At 43.1% G+C, this 20902-nt stretch overlaps 1 protein-coding gene across 1 annotated transcript in view; it reads left to right on the top strand.

Moving 5' to 3' along the window:
• Window positions 1-902: 902 nt before the first annotated feature.
• Window positions 903-20902, top strand: part of DNTT (DNA nucleotidylexotransferase) — a 97211-nt gene continuing 77211 nt past the window's right edge. Inside the window, exons 1-3 of the mRNA XM_083617025.1 lie at window positions 903-1304; window positions 5958-6126; window positions 13499-13627. Of these exons, the coding sequence (XP_083473151.1) occupies window positions 1273-1304; window positions 5958-6126; window positions 13499-13627 (330 nt within the window). The 5' untranslated portion in view covers window positions 903-1272. The remainder of the gene's footprint in view (window positions 1305-5957; window positions 6127-13498; window positions 13628-20902) is intronic.

The raw sequence follows: 20902 nt of genomic DNA, 5'->3' as shown, positions 1-20902 counted from the left end.
TCAGAAGAGTTTCTCTAGTACGAGTTGATTGCTCTTGGGTTGTGAATTGACTAGTGACATCCAAGGTAGTGCAATGCAAAATGTGTTAGGATGGAACCATGGTTTTACTGAGAACACAATTGTGGGCCGCACATTGGACCACCCAGTACTACATACTGCTGAATGGAAAACACCAGGATTGGGAGATGTCTCTGAGGGGTTAGATAAAGCAAAACCCAGTGGCAGGAGAGAGAGTAAGGAGAACTCTGTTGTTGGTGGCTAGATCAAGCTTGCAATCAGAGGATAGGATTTTACCAAGTTTCAGTCTCAGTGCTTTGGAAGAGGAAAGCAAATGTGTTTCAGTTCTGATCCCCTCCAATTAATTGTAAAGCTTGCACACAAAATCCGTGGCTATTTTTTAAATTTGCCAATAGTGAATGGAGAGGGGGAATTGCTTTGCTTTTCCTGAAGTTGACTCTGCCACATATTTCAAGCCAAATTGTGCAGCCTGCAAAGTGTTTCAGACTGAGTCAGACTGTTTTCTGAAGCACCAAGCTGCAATCTGATCTGAGTCGTGTGGTTGGGGCACACTCCTTGCTTAAGAGAAAGAAACCTAGCAGTAACATTTCACTGTACTGATGATATTCTTATTTCAAAAGCAGCTGAAACCAAAGTTTTCTGAAGCTGCTTCACTATGTTCTTGGACAGATTTTTCAAACAGAATTGGGAGTGACAACTGCACTACCTTTTCTGCTTTCTGACTTTAGAGAAAGTTGTAAAAGTTGCGTGAATCACACAGAGTCTGAAAAAAACCTGGTGTGTTTACTCCCATATAGCTTTGAGCTTGTGAGCCTGGAAGAGAAATAGAGCAAAATGACATCACTGGATGGTGCCATCAAAAGCTGCCTGTTGGCTGGGCAGACAGACTGAGTGCAAGCTGGTTTTTCTGAGTGAAGCATTGGTTTAGACAAACAAGACAAAGTCTGCATTGTGTCATGAATATGATCAGAGCTACAGGTCTTATTCCCATGAGGAAGAAGTGGAAAGGGATGCAACTTTCAGCTCCTGTGAGCAGCTACAAAACACAGTTCAATGACATAATCATTTTTATTGTTGAGAAGAAGATGGGAATGAGCAGAAGGACATTCCTGATGGATTTAGCAAGAAGAAAAGGCTTCAGGGTAGAAAATGAGCTAAGGTATGGGAAAAAAACCACCACTCCACCCTCACCATTCATTAGATTCTTTTGTATATAGACTTGGAGCTTAACATCTTTTCTGACAGTGCAGTCCTATGCATGTCTACTCAGAAGTAATTTATCCCAGGTAAGTAGGGATATGGAATTGCAGGCTTGGTTTGCAAGGATGTGCTTAGATATTCTGTAGCTGTCTTTTAGTAATTTTTCTCTCGCTTAAAAGTTTTGGAAATTGACAGGAAGATAACGAAGCAAAGAGATCTGAATTGAATAATAAGTGGAATAAGTGGGCTGTTTAGCAACATTTCTGTGAAACTTCACTTAGCATTCGAGTTACATATTTAGTTTGATGTCTATATAGCTTCAAGGAAATGAATGTTCAAATGCACTCTAGTTCAGCAGAGGTGAATTTTGCGTATATGCATAGGCTACAATTCTTGACTGCTGCAAGAAACTGGCATCCCATAGGAACATAGGAAACTGCACTATACAGGATCACACCATTGGTACATCTAGCCCAGTATTTTCAACACTGACTGGCAGCGGCTTTCCTGGGTTTCAGGTGATCAAGATAACCTTCATGTGAGTCTTCTTCCTAGCTTTCAGCATAGGATCATAGAACTGTAGAGTTGGAAGGGACCAGATGGACATCTGCAATGCAGGGATCTCGCCCAACATGGGGTTTGAACAAACAACCCTGAGATTAAGGGTCTCATACTCTACCAACTGAGCTCCCGCCTTTCCCCCCTCAATGGACCTCTAGGCCATTTAGAAAAATTATAGGAAAATGTGGGAACCACAATGATAGTGGCTTCAGATTCAGAAATCCTCCTGAGACAAGTTACTGTATCAGTTCTGAAGCAACAAGAGTCCTTCATTTTACATTACTGCTTCACAGAAGACTATTCAGACATTTCATTCTTTTAATGATAAAGGAATAAATTGGTTTCTAAACAATTTTCAGATCACCAGCCTGAACACACACACACACACACACACACACGCACACACACACTTTATCTTCCTCCATTTGTTATGTGCCGACACATCCCTAAACTCTGTACCTAAATGTATTTGTAGAGTTCACTCATAAAATCTTTTATCTCCCTTTCTGCTAGAGTCTGAATAGGCAGTTCTTTCAAATGCACCTTTTAAGAGGCTGATGTGCTTTGGAGTTGAACAGATTTCCATTCTGTCATTATTTTTAAATCTTTTCTGATCCGGGCTGAACAGAATATTGCAAATAAAGGCCTCTTCCTGTGTCTTTTGAGTAAACACAGACATGCTTCTCTTTCTCTTCTGGTACATCATGGTCAATGGCATCCACAACAGGCTGTGTGCATTCTTTGCCGTCATTCCAACTCTATGATTCTATGATTCTATGTGGCTGGTGACTAACGATTGTCCGACCAGTTGTCCCAGCTGTCTGACCTCTTTTGTCATTCCCATGCTTTAGGGCACCAGTGTAGCAAAATTGCTTATAATTTTTGCTCTTAATTCTTTCAAATAGAATCTCTCAAGTCAAGTAGAATATTAGGAGTGCATCTAACTCATCTCACAATGGCTTTCTGATCTCCTTCCATACCGACAATGGTTCCTGACCTAACATGATGGTATAATGAAACTTAATCAAACATGCTTGTACAGTGGTACCTCAGGTTACATATGCTTCAGGTTACATATGCTTCAGGTTACAGACTCCGCTAACCCAGAAATAGTGCTTCAGGTTAAGAACTTTGCTTTAGGATGAGAACAGAAATCATGCTCCGGCGGCGTGGCAGCAGCAGGAGGCCCCATGAGCTAAAGTGGTGCTTCAGGTTAAGAACAGTTTTAGGTTAAGAACGGACCTCTGGAACGAATTAAGTACTTAACCTGAGGTACCACTGTACCTTATTTCCTAACAAATACCAATTGCACATGTAAAAGAATGTGCAGGGATGGTGAAATGTATGTTCCATATGTTGGACTACCATCATCCCAAGCCAACATAGCCAAGGATCAGGGATGATGGGAATTGTAGGCCAACAACATCTAGAGAGCCACAGGTTCCCATACCTGCTCTAGTGTGACCAAGATACAGAATTCAAAGCAAGCCTATGTTAATGGGGGCTGGGGTGGTTCCTGGAGGCTCCATTAAGTTATTTAATGCTTGGCATTTCCAGTCTAGGGAAGATATCTGTGTGTGTGTGTGTGTGTGTGTGATGGCAGAGTAATGCCTTTGGAGCAAGGAAAAGGCGGAGAAAGAAAATCTTGCAAATATGCTTCATATTGTTAGTGAGGAAATGGAATGCATCACTTTGTTTTCCTGCATCCGTTCTGAATTCACTTCAGCCAAGACCATTTAACCGTCAATTTTAAAATATTGTCAACAATATCTGTGGAAATCCCGCACTTCTTACATTTTTTTTTTTTTGCCAAGAAGATGATGCAGCTGTAAAAGTATCAGAGGAAACTGTGGCACTGTTGGCTGAGCTGCTGCTGTTGTGAGTGCAGAAATGGCAAAGTTCCCAGATCGTCAGCTTTATACATATACATTAAATATGCACATTTTATATAAAGGGATATAAACCACAGGAAGCAGAAGTTAAACATCTCTAACTGAAATTTGTTGTTGTTGAGACAACAAGGCAGAACCTAGCTCGGTGTTGATAAGAACATTGATGCACAGTGAATCTGATTACTCAGATATGTTTTTAACTTAGGAAACAATATCCCATCTTTCCAGCAAAAAAACTGAGCTTACAACATCAATGGAAAAATGCAATAAAACAAGCAATTAAAACAATTTATACTCCAAAGCAGAAGCAGGATGGCAATTCTTTGGATCCTCCCTTCTATAATATGCCTGACTAGTGGAATTTCAGAACTGGCATTTCAAGATGTATTAGAGTCAAACTGCACATGACCTTCACTGTGTAGTTCTGCCCTTGAGTGCACCATCCCTCTCTCCCCAGTTGCCCTGATAACTGGACTGGGCTCCCAGCAAGCTGGGTAGAGAACTTAATCCTACCCGCCTCCCTGCTGCAGCCTGCAGTTTGCACTGCAAACCAAGTTTTCTGTGTCTGTGACAATGAGTCCTGTTCCTCTGAAGTCAGTTATAGGAACATAGTGGTGAGTATTGACCCATCTCAGGCACATAGTGTAGTGGCAAAGGCAATAGTTGGTTGTATTGTGATGGTTTCACTCCTACCTGCAAGGTCATACTAGGGGGTGGTTGTTCAGCTCTGTGGCTTTTGTCCTGTGGGGTCCTGGCTGCAATTATCCATTCAGTCGCCTAATGTTATTCAGTTGTTGTTGTTGTTGTTGTTTAGTCGTTTAGTCGTGTCCGACTCTTCATGGCCCTATGGACCAGAGCACGCCAGGCATATTATTCAGTATTAGTATGTAACTACTGGGAACTGCTGTTTGGCTTTTTGGAGCACTAGGTCATTAGTACAGCTCTGTCTCTCCATTCCATCTGAATCAGGAGAGGCTGGTGCCTGCAATCAGTGACACGGTGCATGAGGACCAAGGTACTGACACTGAATCCTGATAAGGCTGTGGGTGGACAGTTCCAGTATCTGGGAATTTTGTGGACAACCTGTTCTGGGAGGGATTGAAATCCTCTGAAAGAACAGGTTCACAGTCTGCAGGAACGCTTGGATTCCAGTCACGTCACTGGAGTCCCAGGTGGCTTCTATGTGTTTATGGTCATACTAGGCTGGTTTGGCAGCTACAGCTACATTTCCTGGACCAGGACGGCCAGGGCTTAGTAATCTATGCCGTAGTGACTTTAGACTGAACTACTGCAATGCACTTTATGTGGCACTGCCCTTGAAGACTGTCTGGAGGCTGCAGCGAATGCAGACATGTAATAAAGACATAATAATTGTTATTTTTTCTGCTCTGCAACATATTCCAGCATTCTCTGGAAGGCGTTGGCTGGTTGTTAGCTGCTGTGGCAAGTCAAGTCACTGTGCCACTGCAGCTAAATTTGATTGATTGGCTCTTGCTTCCATTTGGTAAGTTAATGCCTCACCATATATTTCCCATATGGCTTATGCCAGATGAATTTATGCGAGAAGGTGCTGTCCTATTCGGGCGGTAATTTTATAAACAAGTTTTGGTAAGCGTCTTAAACTGCTTAGCATGCTATCCCTTGAAAAGCACATTGGAAGCACATTTCCTCCTCAGTGAATTCTGGGCCCTGTAGTTTATACCTCACAGAGTTATGATTCCCAGAAACCCTTAACAAACCACAGTGCTCAGAATTCATTGAGGGACAGAATGTGCTTCAAATGTCCTTTAAAGGTATAGTCACTATGCAGTCCCTGCTCTGCTTGGATTAAACCAGAGGACTGGCATCAGGCACAAGGCTTGTGCTGGTTTTCAGCTGCCATATGTAGAAGCTCAAGTACAGACAGCTTATTGAGAAATACCAGCAGTAGCACTGCTTGAAGGGTTTAGCCCAACTGTCTCTTAACTGTTATGAAGCTCCAAGTCAATGAACAGGCGCACCATTAATTCTCAAGGCTGTCAGATAACCTTAAGGAGGCTCTTCATTGCAACAGCATGTGGGCAGGCCAAATGTTTTCAGTGCTGCAGGCAATGGTGGGGGAAAAACATGTGCCTTAAGGGCATCAATTGATACTGAGCATCAGAGGACAGTCCAGTCTGAAGGTGTCATCGAAAGCATCGTGGCGTAAAATCACTCCCCCCTGTTCATTTTGTGAACGGCAAAATTCCAGGTTATTCCTGATAACTGGGAGAAACACTTTTTTCTTTATGTTTGTTTCTTTCCTAGTGATTCTGTCACACACATTGTGACTGAGAATAATTCTTGCGCTGAGATCTTGAAATGGCTACAAGCACAGAAGGTGGAGGACAGTGCAAGATTCAGGATCCTGGACGTGTCGTGGCTGACAGCCTGCCTGGAGGCAGGAAGGCCGGTGGATTCAGAGAAATATCGGCTTGTAAGTAAAGTAGACTCAGTGTGAAATCAACAGGCTGGGCAACATGTTGGAAAAGTCAAACCACAAATAATGGATGATCAGACCAGAATACCTAGGTTTAAATGGATTTGAAGGCTGGCTTCATTGAATCCAAAGTGGCTGAAATCCAAGGTACTTAACTTGCTTGTTGGATCACAGCCGGACTTGGCTTACCTAATTTATTCTCCTGCTAAAACATGGCTTGGGGTTGTTTTCCTTCTCTGTGGAAGCCCCCTGAGAAACATGAAGCAAACAGATAATGGCCTAGAGTCAGTGCTGGTACACATGATCTTCTCTATCCTTCTGACTACCCACCTCCATAATTTCCCTGATATCCAGCTGTGATGATCTTGGAGTGTATTTGTATGGAAAAGCAGCATACAAATTTAAATAATCAATAAATAATCTATGGCAAAGTACATGGTGGTGCACATGTAATTACCAAATGCCGAACTCTGAGTTGGTCAGATTTTGGGTGGGTAAGGGGCTGCTGCCACTGAGACCAGGTGATGTATCTTTTTTCTTTTCAAAAAACACATTTTCTGTCATTTATCCACATACAGAGAAGTGGACTCTCCCATTTCCCACCTGGGAGCCCACTTCTTCTCCCAGTCTCTCAGCCTGGGAAGAAGAAGAGGAAGAGTTTGGATTTGATATCCCGCTTTATCACTACCTGAAGGAATCTCAAAGCGGCTATCATTCTCCTTTCCCTTCCTCCCCCACAACAAACACTCTGTGAGGTGAGTGAGGCTGAGAGACTTCAGAGAAGTGTGACTAGCCCAAGGTCACCCAGCAGCTGCATGTGGAGGAGCAGAGATGTGAACCCGGTTCCCCAGATTACGAATCTTAACTACTACACCACACTGGCTCTCCACACCACACTGGGGGACCCTTTCTACTGTCCCTTTCATGTACCCCTTCATTCTGCTGACATGTCCCTCAAAGCGGGACTGAAGACATAGGAGCCAATTCCTAGGGGCCAAGGTCCCTTCACCCCCTCCCCTAAAATATTTGAGGGGGCCAGGTCACAGCTAGCCGACAGAACAGAGGACATGGTGGTAGCTTCTCAAAGACCCCCCTGTCCACCCAATCATCCCTCACCATAATATTGCTCTGTTGCAGAATGCTTTCAATGCAGGAACTTTCAGTTTGTGTATGAGCACAACGTTAACTCTCCAATCCGTCCTGAACATTATAGCACTGTCGTTTTCCCTATAACTTTAGTAATGTGCTTCATGCCACAAGCCAGAGAACCACACCACTAATTGTATCTGCCCAGCTGAGTTTGCGACTTACTTCCTCGCCCCCCCCCGCCCAGAACAGCAGCCCCCACCACAAGCAAGACACTGTTCTTATTCATTTAAGCCTAATGCAGCTCTGTGGCTATCTTGAAGAAAGTAATTGCTTAATAGGAATTAGGACAGCCCTGCTATTGGAACTCCTTATGTGTAGTCCTCATCCCATGTCAATTACAATGCCCAAAGAATGGGCATAAAAAGCAGGAGCAATTGCTGCCATCATGGCAAGCTCAGCAAGTGCCATCATGACTACAGGAGGGATTGCAAGGCTGCCCAGCTACAAATGTGAATGCCGTGCTTTAAGAGATTGTGGGTGTGAGCAAGTCAGAGGATAATTACATGGAGAGAACAGTGGCAGCACCGTTAAGTGTGAACAAGCTGTTAATGTATAGTATCACTTCAGTCTTTTTGTTCACAGAACCTGGATGGCTCATAGTTGGAGAATGCTAGAATTAGTTCTTATGAGTGCAGAGCCAGGGAATGACAACTGATCAAGAAATATGGATCTGGCATCATCAATAATTTAAACGCTCTGCTGAGATGCGAGTCTCTATCACCTGAGCAGATAAAAAAATATACTGCAGTTCCCTAATTTCTTCAGGATATTGCAAGGCCCAGATTTCTTTGGGATATTGCAGTTGACTGATTTGTTCCGGATATTGTGATCGCTCTGCTCACTACAGGTGTTGCACACCCTGGATAATTTGCTAAACTTTAAGAAGGAACAACTCTATTTTCGGCGAGCCCTAAGCATGTGTCTAAAATCAAGTCGACAATCCAAGTCTTGTGTTAGCAAAATCCACATGTGCCCACCAGATGGTGATATTGCTCTCAGGCACCGGACGTTGTACAGCGCTTATATTATTTTTTTAAAAAATATTGCCAATGGAATTGTTGAAGAAAAGAATATAGTCAATACTTTGGATAATGCCTGTTTATATCAATACATTTGTTGATTTATACAGGTTAAGCTTCGGTATTGGCTTACAAGGTCTGTGCTAAAAGATTAAAAGCTCAGGGAGAGATGATGTAATGCAGGAACAGGTAATGAAAATCCCTCTGTGTGTGCATGTATGTATGTATGTATGTATGTGAGTGCACACACACACACACACACACACACACACACAGAGAGAGAGAGAGAGAGAGAGAGTAACTCAGTAATATTATATACATTTGCATAACAATTAAGGGATTTGATGTATAATAACCGAGCTTTCCAAGTCTATGGTAGCAATTTTTCTCAACTGCGCTACTTATGCCCCAAACTACAGGACAGGTGTCAAAGATTTGAGATGGTTAGTTCTACTCAGAGTTGACCCATGGATAATGATGTCCATGTACGGTGTGGATCTGGCAATAGGCGCCTTAATTTCAATGGACCAACCAAGCCCAGGAAGCTTCTGCCTGGTTTAGGGAGGGAGGTGAGATGCAGTGATGGGGTCCAAGAGCCCCCCTGCCCGGTTTTGGGAAGGAGGCAGCTGGGTCCTAGCATTCTGTCAGACGCCTGAGAAGCTTCAGCCTGGCTTAGAGAAGGAGGCTCGATGCTCACACGCACAACATTGTGATGTTGTGATATCGCCTCCCCAATTGCCCTCACAAGCTGGCGCCTCTGTCCCCAACTGCTCGCCTACGAAAAATTTCACCACACACCACTGTTTCCTTCCTCAGGCTGTGGCTTCTCTCAGACCTGATGCAATTCTTTATGTGCTGCAACACAATCCTTTTCTCTATGGCTTAAAACAGGGGTCAGCAAACCTTTTCAGCGGGGGGCTGGTCCACTGTCCCCCAGACTTGTGGGGGGCAGACTATATTTTTTGGGGGGGAAAATGTATTCCTATGCCCCACAAATAACCCAGAGATGCATTTTAAATAAAAGCACACATTCTACTCATGTAAATACACCAGGCAGGCCCCACAAATAACTCAGAGATGCATTTTAAATAAAAGGACACATTCTACTCATGTAAAAACAGGCTGATTCCCAGACCATCAGCAGGTCGGATTGAGAAGGCGATTGGGCTGGATCCGGCCCCTGGGCCTTAGTTTGCCTACCCATGGCTTAAAAGGTGCAAATATTTCATGCTCTAAATGCTTACCTGTGTAGGAACAACTCTGGCTTCGTTCTGTACAAGTTGGCTAATTAGAATCCATCTCAAATGAACTTTTCATAATCAAGACACATATCAAAGCAGTAAGAATTTTAATGAAATTAAAAAAACAACAACACACCAAACACTGAAATTGAACAGAAGGCAGGGAAGCCCTTGGCTTAAGCATGTTTAAAACCAGCCGATGACGTTTTGCTACCAGAATGGTCTTTCAGATTTTCTGCTGCCTCCAGGAATAAGGAAGAGTTGAAATAAAGGTTAATTGGTTTTTAAGGGTTTTTCCAAATTAATTTTGTTGTAATTTAATTGGAGCAACATGAAGTGGAGATTTGTTCTACAACGATCAGCTAATTTTAGACAAGGGTCAGTGACAAAATAATGGACTCTACTGGAGTGTGGACTCTGCCACTGCAGGGGAGCCCACTGAGAGGAGGAAAGGCCAGGATTAGCCAGGAGGTGAGGGACAAGGCAGTGAGCTAATGCTACAACTAGGCAGAATGAGGTGGTTATCTCAGGTGGCAGATTTTAGGCAACATTAAGCAATAGCATTAAAACAAAAAAAATCATTTGACTCTCACATCCAGCCACACAATATCCTGATTGTCCCATTGTGATTTTGCTCTGTTGAAGCTGCACAGAGCTAGGATCAGACACTGGGCAACCACCCCTGTTCTGAGTGGAGCGACCAAGATGATCAAGGGTCTGGAAACCAAGCCTCATGAGGAACGGTTGAGGGAGTTGGGTATGTTTAGCCTGGAGAAGAGAAGACTGTGAGGTGATATGACAGCTATCTTCACATAGCTGAAGATGGAGTTAGTTTGCTTTCCGCTGCTTCACAGGGTAAGACCTGTGGAGGGTAAGACCAATGGATTCAAATGAGAAGAAAGGAGATTCTGACTAACCATGAGGAAGAACGTTCTGACAGTAAGAGCTGTTTCAGAGTGGAACAAACCAGCTTGGAGGGTGTTGGACTTTCCTTCTGAAATATACTTGGAGTTGCGTAGTGATTTCATGCTCTTTATTGCAGCTCGTCAAAACAGTAAATGAATCCCCCCCTTCCGAAACCATTGGCTTTATATACATTATTTACACAATAGGTCCCGTGTGATTGGCTGATTCTGCTTCCCTCATGGAGCCTGACTGGCCTGCTCCTGCAGGCCAATCGGTCGTTGCATTCTAGGATCCTACTGGCCTTATAGGCCAATTAACTTCCTCCTGGGCCTGATTGGGGTGCTCCTGCAGGCCAATCAGGTTGTTGCATTCTAGGATCCTACCTGCCTATTATTCTAGGATCCAAGCTCAGAACATAACACCTTCATTGGAGGTTTTTGAACAGAGATTGGATGGGTATCTATCAGGGATTCCTGTGATTCCTGCATTTCAGAGACTTAGACTAGATGAGCCTTTGGGTTCCTTTGAACTCTTCAGTTCTATAATTTTGTGATCTCACCATCCCCTGCAGGTCCCAGCAAGGAGGCAATTTTCTGTTTCAAGTCTATTTGTGTCTTCAAAAGCTGGCAGAATGCAACTGATGCAGTATTAGTGTAATATACTAAATTGACCAGGCTCCTGTCATAAGTCTTCATGCCACATTTTGCACCAATTCGAGTTTCCGGTCACTTTTCAAAAGCAGTCCCATGAACAACGCATTACATTAGTCTAATCTGGAAGTGACCGGAGCATGTGTAACTGGCAATTTCCTTGTTGCAAAAATGTAGCATCACTGATTATATATGTTACAAAATCTTCTGTCTAAACAGGCTCTTGGAATTAACTAAAATCTCAAGAGAGTACAGTATAAGTTTTATATTGAAAGGAACTTGTTTAAGGTGATTAAATTATTTTCCAGGCCATGTTGATACTTAATCATGTTGTACCAGGCAAACTGAAGCTATAGGTCATAAATTGCACATAATAGACATATTCTTCAGCCTGCTCTTGCATAAAATCATTGAAACCAGAGAACTCAGAAGTTGTAAGTTTTACAAAGTTAAGAGATGACTTAACTTCCGAAATTTCCCGCGCAGCACTACTGTCTTCTGAATTTCTTTAGCTGGCATTGGGTCTCTGGCAGCCCATTTAGCTGTGATATGATGTCTGCAGTTTAAAATCCACCATTAAAGTATAATTCACAGATTGTATTATTATCAAGTCTGAATGATTTTGTCGCAACCTACTGAATCCCTTTGGGCTATTTGCCAAGGCAGGCTCAGACATACGCACACTAATTTTCCTCCTTTCAAAACACACAGCGAAAATTACCAGAAAGCTGCGCTTACTACTGCTATTAGAAATTATCCTAATACAAATGCCATTGAACAAGTAAATGAATTTCTAGTCTCCACTGGATCATATATAATGGTAACTTTTAGATGAAATATTATTAGCGGAAGGGCTTATCTAATTTGGCAAAAGTCTTTTGTCCCATATATTATAGTCATGTCTCTGACGTAGACTTGGAAGAAAGCTTTTCACGCTATACCTGGTTTCCTACATCTTTGTCCTTAAATGTATCAATACAGAATGAACCAATCTAGAATGGGTGCTTTCCCCCCCAAACTGAGATGTTCTATAATTTGACTTGGTGAGTGAATCATATTTATTAAGAAGGGGAGCAGTGCTAGGTGCTCTCAAGCAACCTTAAGAATCGATTGTTTGTCAAACTCTGCTTTTCGCAAGAGCAAACCACTTATAAGCCACTTGTTCTTTGATTCTCTTGCTGGACAGCTGGGATTCAGTTGACAACTTTACCATGTTACAGTATCAGCTCAACGTGGAGACCCTCTTGTCTTTGGAAAGGAGGAAGCAATGTATTTTCCTCATTTGGGTACTGGCTAGGATAAAGAACACAGGCGTGGAGAAGATTTAATACTAGTCAGAGCATGTGTGGCAATATGACTTAGCCAGTCTAACCCAGGAGTAGGAAGCTTCAGGCTCAGGTGTGAAATGTGGCTCTCCAGGTCACTTTGTGTGGATCTCCCTAGCCACACCCTCTTTCCTGAGGCCACGCCCCTCACCACCCCTTGATTTACATCCTGCTTTAGTGTTTTTGCTTGGTTGGAATGTGTCCTTGAACTCTAATAATGACCCTTGCTTGAGGATAGAGAGAGGTGTGTGTTGCATTAAGAAACCAGCCTAATGTACTACAAAGCTAAAAAATTATACTCATTGTTTTGCCCAGTTTTGTCTCTGACCTTCCACACTAGTGATATGTGAACCTGAGAACGTTGCCTGGAAGGGAATGGGACCCACAGGCTGTATGTTTCTCCACCCTCCTGGTCTATCCCTATCTTTCTCCAGAATCTGTGTTTTATGGCCATTTGGTCACCATAGGGACATTTTTCATAACAACTTTTTCATGGCAAATGTAAAGTTTGCCCTCTGGGAGAAGGGCTACACGCCCTGGGTATGAAACCTGGGATCTCCTGGAACAACTCCTGGGCAACAGCTGCCAGTCAGTTTAGATAATACTGAGCTAATGGTCTAATCTGATATAAGGTGGGTTCCTGTGTTCCCATGGTAACTCAATACTTGAATAAAAAGCATAATGCCTGGGAATGATGGGAGATAATATGAAAATTCTATCAGCGGTGTTGGTCCCATTATGGATCCTTCAGATACAGGCCAAATGATGCTGCGGTCATTTGGTATCTCCCATAGCTGGCAGTAAGAGGCGTTTGTGATGTTCATTCTATATTGGGAGCATCACAGTTTGAAACTGTTGCTGTCAGAATAAGAGAAAGATGGCGTGAGAATATGGCTGGGTTTGTTCAAAAGCACATTGTCTCCACGAGAGAAACAGAAGGGGCTGTTTGCTTGAAATGTTTTGCAGCATGGCGAGAAAGGAACTGAATATATTCTATAGAAATAGAAACTTGGCAATCAGGTTTTGAGGTAATTATTAGAATGACAAATTGCCCATTTCCCCCTCCTCTCTCTTTCTAGGTGGGTGAAAAGTGTTCTGCTACTTCATCCATGCAGTCAGTGGATACGTCAGTCCTTGGTACGGATAGTGTCTCCCAATATGCCTGTCAAAGGAGGACAACATTAAATAATTACAACAAAAAATTCACGGTAATATACATAATAACTTTCTTCTCAGAATAGATCGTCACACTAAACCACAGGCACCTTGAGGAACTAGTTATAGACAAAAAATACGTTGTTCATACAGTAATACCTTCGTGAACATCCGCCTTGTCTAGTGTCCATTCCGGCAAACATCTGCAAGCAAACCTGGAAGTATTGGAATGACTCACGCATGCGCAGAAGCACAACCGCTCCGTGCGTGTGCGCAGACGTGGCACTTTGCCCCGTATCCTTTTCCGCTAGTGACCGGGGCTCCGGAATGGATCCTGGTTGCAAAACAAGGCATCACTGTATAGCTGCCCAGGAAGCAGCAACACCTAAGGCGGAGGATGAACAACCATCCTAGGCATATTTATTAAGAAGCCTATCTTGCTTACTTTTATGGGAACTATTTCTAAATATGCACAGGGCTTTGGCACAATTCTAGTTAATGAATATATATATATATATATATTTAAAAGCTAATCAATAAACCATGTGGTTTTTTTTAAGCACTTGTTCCTTTAGAATGGCTTCTTGATCTCACACAACCTTGCTGTGGTGTCATGAAGCACTCCTGGTGGTTGTGCGTGGGTCAAACAACTTTGTGGGTAGGGTTTTTCTCAATTGATAAAGAGCTGCACAATCAACTTTTTTCCACATGGCTATTTAGTTCACACACAATTCCCAGCAACATGGGATCATGTCGTTGGGAAGTAATGTAATGTTTCTTGGTTTTTTAAAAAATTGTTTTTGTGATTATTGCGAGCTGCTATGAGCCCAACATTTGTTGTTGGAAAAGCGGAACAGAAATATCAAATCAAATCAAGTAATTCCTATGCTGCTCAGTGTGTGTATTTGTCTGTACAGTGGTACCTCGGGTTACATACACTTCAGGTTACATACGCTTCAGGTTACAGACTCCGTTAACCCAGAAATATTACCTCGGGTTAAGAACTTTGCTTCAGGATGAGAACAGAAATCGTGCTCCGGCAGCAGCGGGAGGCCCTATTAGCTAAAGTGGTGTTAAGAACAGTTTCAGGTTAAGAACAGACCTCCGGAACGAATTAAGCACTTAACCTGAGGTACCACTTTATGTGTGAATGAGTGAGAGAGACACACAGAGAAAATGACTTGTAAACTGCTTCAAGAATTGCTGTAGCAACTTAATTTATGCTTCCTGAGAGACACAATAAAAATGACTGTCATGTGGTTATATAACCATAGAGTTGGAGAGGACCTTGTAGTCCAATCCTCTGTTTGATGTAGGAAACCTCGAGTTAGAGGCATACCATCCCCAGTAGATGGTTGTCAGGCACTTGCTTAAAGGCCTCCAGTACAAGAGAGACCACCAACCACCTAGTGTCTAGGTCCATTGTCATTTTCTCCTTAATGGGTTGGGACAGATGGTAGCTTGTGATTATTTCAATGTGTGCCTCACTGGCATTTTCAACCTACATTTTCTGTCCCACCACTGCTATTACCAATTAACCTTTTCAGACTAGAGCTTTCCTGCCACATGGGAATAAAAAATGGTTCTGTTTTGTGATTGGCAAACACCGAAACAAGCGCATGCCTCATTTCAGTGTGTGGTTAGCTGCAATGTGGTTCTGGTCAGTGAACTCAGCTTAGTTAAGCAAGCCATTCTCTCTCAGCCAAAACCTCCCCCCCCCCCATTTGTAACATTTGTTGCTGTTGTTAATTACTCTTGGCCTACTTTATAGGGTTGGAAACATTACTGAGGACTGTGTAACCTTTTGAGAACTTGTGAAAAATGCCATGTAAATGTCCTTTTCTAAGGAATCTTTCCCCACGGTATCAATAGCTGGGAAATGGGCTTTCAGATAGTAAAGTTTTTCTGCTCTTTCTGTATTATGTCAAGTGAGTATGAGCATCCTCTGTTAGGCCCTGAGGATTCTAATCATTCTACCAAAATGAGGAACAGATTGGCTATGATGGGCTACAGACTGCAACTGACTCCAGCTGAATGTTGAATTTCATTTTCCTGAGCCACTCAAAATTCAGAGCCTGTTCAAGCTGCTGTGTTGTCCTCCTTAGTTATGAAATTTCCTCTGCAATCATTGGCTGAATATTACCCCCACAATATTATTTCAGATATGCCTAAACATAAAGATTTATTGCTTTGTTTTGGCTTTTTAAAAGTTAAGCTCTTCTGTCATTTCCCCCCTACCTCGTTAAACTGACAGCTCAAAACAAGGGCATTTATTATATAGTTTCTGTGCCTGCTTCATGCCGCATCTGAACTCACTTGCAGAATCTCCATCTCTCTCATGCCCCTCATTAAAGTAACAGCCATGACACTTTTTGTGTTTTCCACAAGTAATACTAAGTCAAGGTGGTGCTGACTAGGGAGGATGGGAGCCGTAGTCCAAAACACTGGGAGGGCACTGGGTTGGGGAAGCCTGCTATAGCATAATTTGGAACCATTTATGAGGCCTACTTTGTATGAAAGCAAGCAACTGCTTATAGATATACAGTGGTATCATGGTTTAAGAACAGCTTAGTTTATGAACAACTTGGATTAAGAATGCTGCAAACCCGGAAGTAGGTGATTTGGTTTGTGAACTTTGCCTTGGAAGCAGAACATGTTTCGCTTCCTGTTGAGTGTGTTCCATTTGTAAATTGAGTCCCCCGCTGCTATGGGAAAGCACACCTTGGTTTAAGAACGCTTTGGTTTAAGAACGGACTTCCCGAATGGATTAAGTTCGTAAACCAAGGTACCAGTGTATGGGTATTTCCAATGAATTCCAGAAGTCTGCTCAGCATTTAGTTAAGTGGTAATGAGAATAAACGTGAGGAGAAAGTCTGTGGAGGTGAGGAATTACAACCTTCTTGGGAAAGACATAACCCGCCATGAGCCATGCTGAGCTTCTTAACTAGGCTTGCCACCTGCCCCTAGAAAAATGTGATTGTCCGTTTTAAAAGAGAAAAGTGTCCTTTGTCCTGTTTGGATGCCTTTCCCCATGTTTTCAAGCTCATCCTCCTCCTCAAAACTGTGCGGGCAGAGAGTGGGTCAGACTTGGAGAACAAGAAAGGGGGTATGCATAGCTTTGGTGGAGAGCAGGTGGAAAGAGTTTTTGTGTGCTTGAAGACAGAGACTCAGAGTCGGAGAGCTAGAGAGAGTAAGGGCTTGCTTTGAAGTCATTTCTGCACCAGGTAAAGTAATTTTTAGCTCCCCAATTCCCCCTCTGACCTGTCCTGTATTTTGCCCAACCAAAGGTGGCAACCCTGCTCTTGACACAAGTGTCAGCCTGGAAAGGGTGGCAGAATGAGCACCCCCCCTGCTGTTCTGCCCAAGCTCCTCTTGTGCTGCCTGAGTCCCTGCTGATCTGCATGTAAGTTCAGGACCAGTAAATTAGGGCAGATCGCTTTAAAATGCTGCTGCTGCATAGCAAGCTTCATGTCCAAGCAAGGACCTCTGATGGAGACCTAAATGTCCAAGTGGGCAAATGTGGAGGCGGGTCACACTTCAAGCACCCTGGCACCAAGGCAGGACATGATTTAAAGGACAAGACCAACACTTGGAAGTGGGCCCAGAAATAGGCTGGGAGCTGTTCCAACCAGTGAAGGGCTGACATAATATGCTCAAAGCAGCTGTTCCCAAGGAGAGAACAACGTAACTGTATTGAACTCCTTGGAGGAAATGTAGTGTATAAATGTAATAATAATTTGTCTTGGTGACTCTCATGTTGTGTAGGCCTCATGTTCTATGCTTTCCTTTTTCTGCCTTGTTTGTTGCCCTCTACAGTGAAGAGGCATTAAATTCCTCCATTGAGAATAGGCCTAATCCTTGTCTTTTAAATGTTAATGTCAGATAAAATATTATATATTTACTCCATCAATAATAGGTTATATGGTTAGTCAGCATCCAGCGGCTACTGAGAATGCTCAATCCTCATCCATCTTTTGCCTCCCCCTTTTGGGTTCTCCCCACCTTTTTTTTTAGTACTTTGGGGTTCTTCCAAGCATGCCAATATCTCCCTCTTGTGTGTAGATGTTGCTGCTTTGGCTACACAAGCAGCAGTGTCCATGCCAGGACATGGTAGTGGAAGTGATCCACAATGAACAACAACATTGCAAAATAAGATGATGCCTCTGAGGGGAGGGTGTGCCCAGTCAGTCCATTGCAGCTGTACATGCATATAATTTTGATGTCTTTCTTCTTATTTCAAAATATAGTCCAGCTGGCTCTCAAATCCATCACTCTAAAGGTCAGTAAAATTAAACTCTGAAAGGCTGAACAGTGGCAGTTTTAAACAATTGATGACTACACCCCAGTGGGTCATTCTGTAGCACCTAAATAAATCAGATGTGTAGTTTTTTATTTTAAAAAAAGTTTGTGTGATACTTTTTACTGTTATTTTTACTTATTATGTTCTCTTCATTTGAAAGCAGTTCATTGCAACTAATAAAACTGCATTCTGAAGCATATTTTATTGCTTTGTGATCTCCTGAGCTTCCACTATTCTGAAAAGCTATGAAGGGGGGAGAGGTCTCTTTCATGGTAGATATAAGCCCTTCACTTTGCAAATATATTCACTTGTGGTTTCTTAGGTGGACAGATAGTCATTTGCATCATCTGCTAGTGCTACAGCCATCACTGTGATGTCAGATGGCTTCCCTCTGTGAACTACAGGGGCTTTGTGAACATCCTTCAGCAGCTATGTTTATAAAAGGCTTTCAGATGTGCACCCCAGGTTTCTCCTCCAAATGGAGGAAATGTGTGGGGTGCAGGATTGAAGGTGTACTCCCACCTGGGTGGGTGGGAACATACCTTTCTCAATCAAAGGAATAACCAGGAGATTTCAGCTCCCAGTTGTTCCTTTCAAGCCCTTAGGTGGGCACGGCTTCCTGAAAACGGCATTGTGAGCCAAATGAGGAGGTCTGGAGGACCATCTTTGGTCTGTGAGCTAGCGGTTCCTCAGTCCTGGCTTAGTGTGTCATGGCAGAGAGCAAGGCCAGAAACGGGCCTTTTTCCTTCTCAGGAGATTAGATTCTACATCAGAACAACCAGTCAATGCAGGATAACAGATGCTAAGGCTTGGTCAGCTGTTGACAGATCAACAGATCAACTAGAGGGCAATATAAGAATTAGCACAATGCCCACTTGTTGTGATCCCCCCCCACCTGCATGTTAATTCTACATATGTAATAGCATCTACATTAACATTATAAATTGATTTTGCACTCCCATGAAACTCTGGGAGCTGTAGTTCTGTGAGGGAGTCTAGGGATCTCAACAGATAATTCTTACCACCTCTGCATGCTATGATTTCCATGATTTTTTTTTGCAGGGAAGGAGAGACCTTAACAAGTTAAATAGGTGCAAAACTGAAATAGGTTTGCACAGTAGATATACCTTGAAATGACTAGTAAATTGCAGTGGGACCACTTAACATCTTGTGGTGAAGAACAATGCAAGAACAGCATTTACAGGGAGGATTTTCATAGCAATAGTTTTATATTTAAACTTCTGTCCCGCAGCGTTTTTATCTGGGGCCCGTGCTTTGACTGTAATTCATACATTCAGAAAAAAGATGTCCTGAAAGATTATTTTCTGTGCAAATACGGAGCTGCGATGAGGCAGCAGTATAATTTACTTATACAAGCTGTGGGCAACCAACCATTAAATGACGCATTGTCTCTGGCTGAATGCCACATAGCCTGCAAATTAGGTCCAAACTGTCTTGAATTATGTGCTGGTGATAGCATCTTGTTATAACCACTTTATTTTAAGATATAAATATATTGCCTTTTCTTTCCCTTTGTAACTTGGCAATAGCTTTTTTCTTGCTGTTGCTATTTTTAGCTTTTAATGTTAGCACCGCAGTCTGAGTTGGGCTGTGCGGTCTTTGATAAAGACAGGGATTTTTCACTTAGAAGTGACCCGTGGGACTCTCAAACCCCATTTTTGAGCTCTCTTGTAGAATAGCGGTTGCTTTGTAAAGGCAATTAAATGTGCCATTTTCCATACTCTCAAGTCAAGCAAGAAAACAGGTGTTTTGCTAACACCGCAGCCACTCTCATGTAATGAGGCTGAAGAAATCTTCTTTTCTTACAAGTTGTGGTTTTCAGCGTCTACTTCTAGGGATAAAGCTTGTGCTACGTTACATCCTAAATCATAATTGTCAGGTGATGCCCAGGGCTGCAACATTTCCACACTCCTCCACACTGTGGTGTGGACCAGGGCAGAGTGGCCACAAGCTCTAATGCTTTGGATAATAAAGAATGTAGGCCAAGGGACCTCATCAGCCAACCTGACAGCCAGATGGAATAAAGGAGGCCAGAGCTGCAGATGCGGCTACAGGCCATTTTGGATGGCCCAAGGAGAAGCTGAGCAGTGGGGAAGGACTGCGAAAGAAAGCAGATATTAATATTGCACAGTTTGAAGTGACTGGAAGCGTAAGAACTGACTCTTATGGGAAGAAATCATGGTCCAGACCCATAAAAATATTATTCAGCACTCTTTGAAAATAAAACATAAGCATCAAAGATACAACCCAAATATCCACACAATGTCATGTGCTGTCCAGCACAGGACCAGTATCTTAGAAACAAAAGATAGCTCCCCAAATCATACTGTATCTCTCCTCCCCATTCCAGCCTGCCTTAGTCTGCCATGGCCATGGGCTGGGCCTCCACAGTGGCAGTCTCTCTTCCTCCTCGCCTGCTCTCCAGAAACTGCTACGAGCTGCCCAAGGGAGGAGGTCAGATGATCGCTCTCAGCCACCGCCTCTCAGGACAAGTGCCAGCTCCTCCCCCTCCCTGAGCTCGGTGGTGGTGGCACTGCCGGGGTGTGTGTGGAAATGCACATTCTGGGATCAGATCAGAAGCTGGGATGGCTTTCATAATTCAGGGACTGTACCTGGAAAATAGGAGCACTTGGAGGGTATGCGATGGGAGTTGTGGTCCAGCAACGTCTGGAGGGCCAGTGGTTGCCCAGACCTGTTGTAGACAGATGTGCATGTCTCACACATGTGTGCAAGGTGGGTGGGTTTTGAGCAGACCCACCCCCCACTTTTATGTAGCATTTTCAGGTTGCTAATTGTGCCTTACCTATTACTTAAGTTTCAAAAATGAAAATGTCACTTGTAACCTGTAGGCACTTCCACAGCAGCCCCATGTGTCTTCTTGCGTGATGAAGGATTAATAAATGTCCGAGAGTGTAAAATCACATGGTAGTTTTCATCTGGAGAGTCCTTAATTTCTTTCTCTGCTTCTGTAATAAATCAGTAACATGGTCACTGGCTACCCTCTCCG

This window comes from Podarcis filfolensis (assembly GCF_964270895.1).
Source record: "Podarcis filfolensis genome assembly, chromosome: 5".
Classification (NCBI taxonomy): Eukaryota; Metazoa; Chordata; class Lepidosauria; order Squamata; family Lacertidae; genus Podarcis; species Podarcis filfolensis.
The sequence above is the reverse complement of the archived record's forward strand: the minus strand, read 5'-3'. Positions and strand labels throughout refer to the sequence as shown.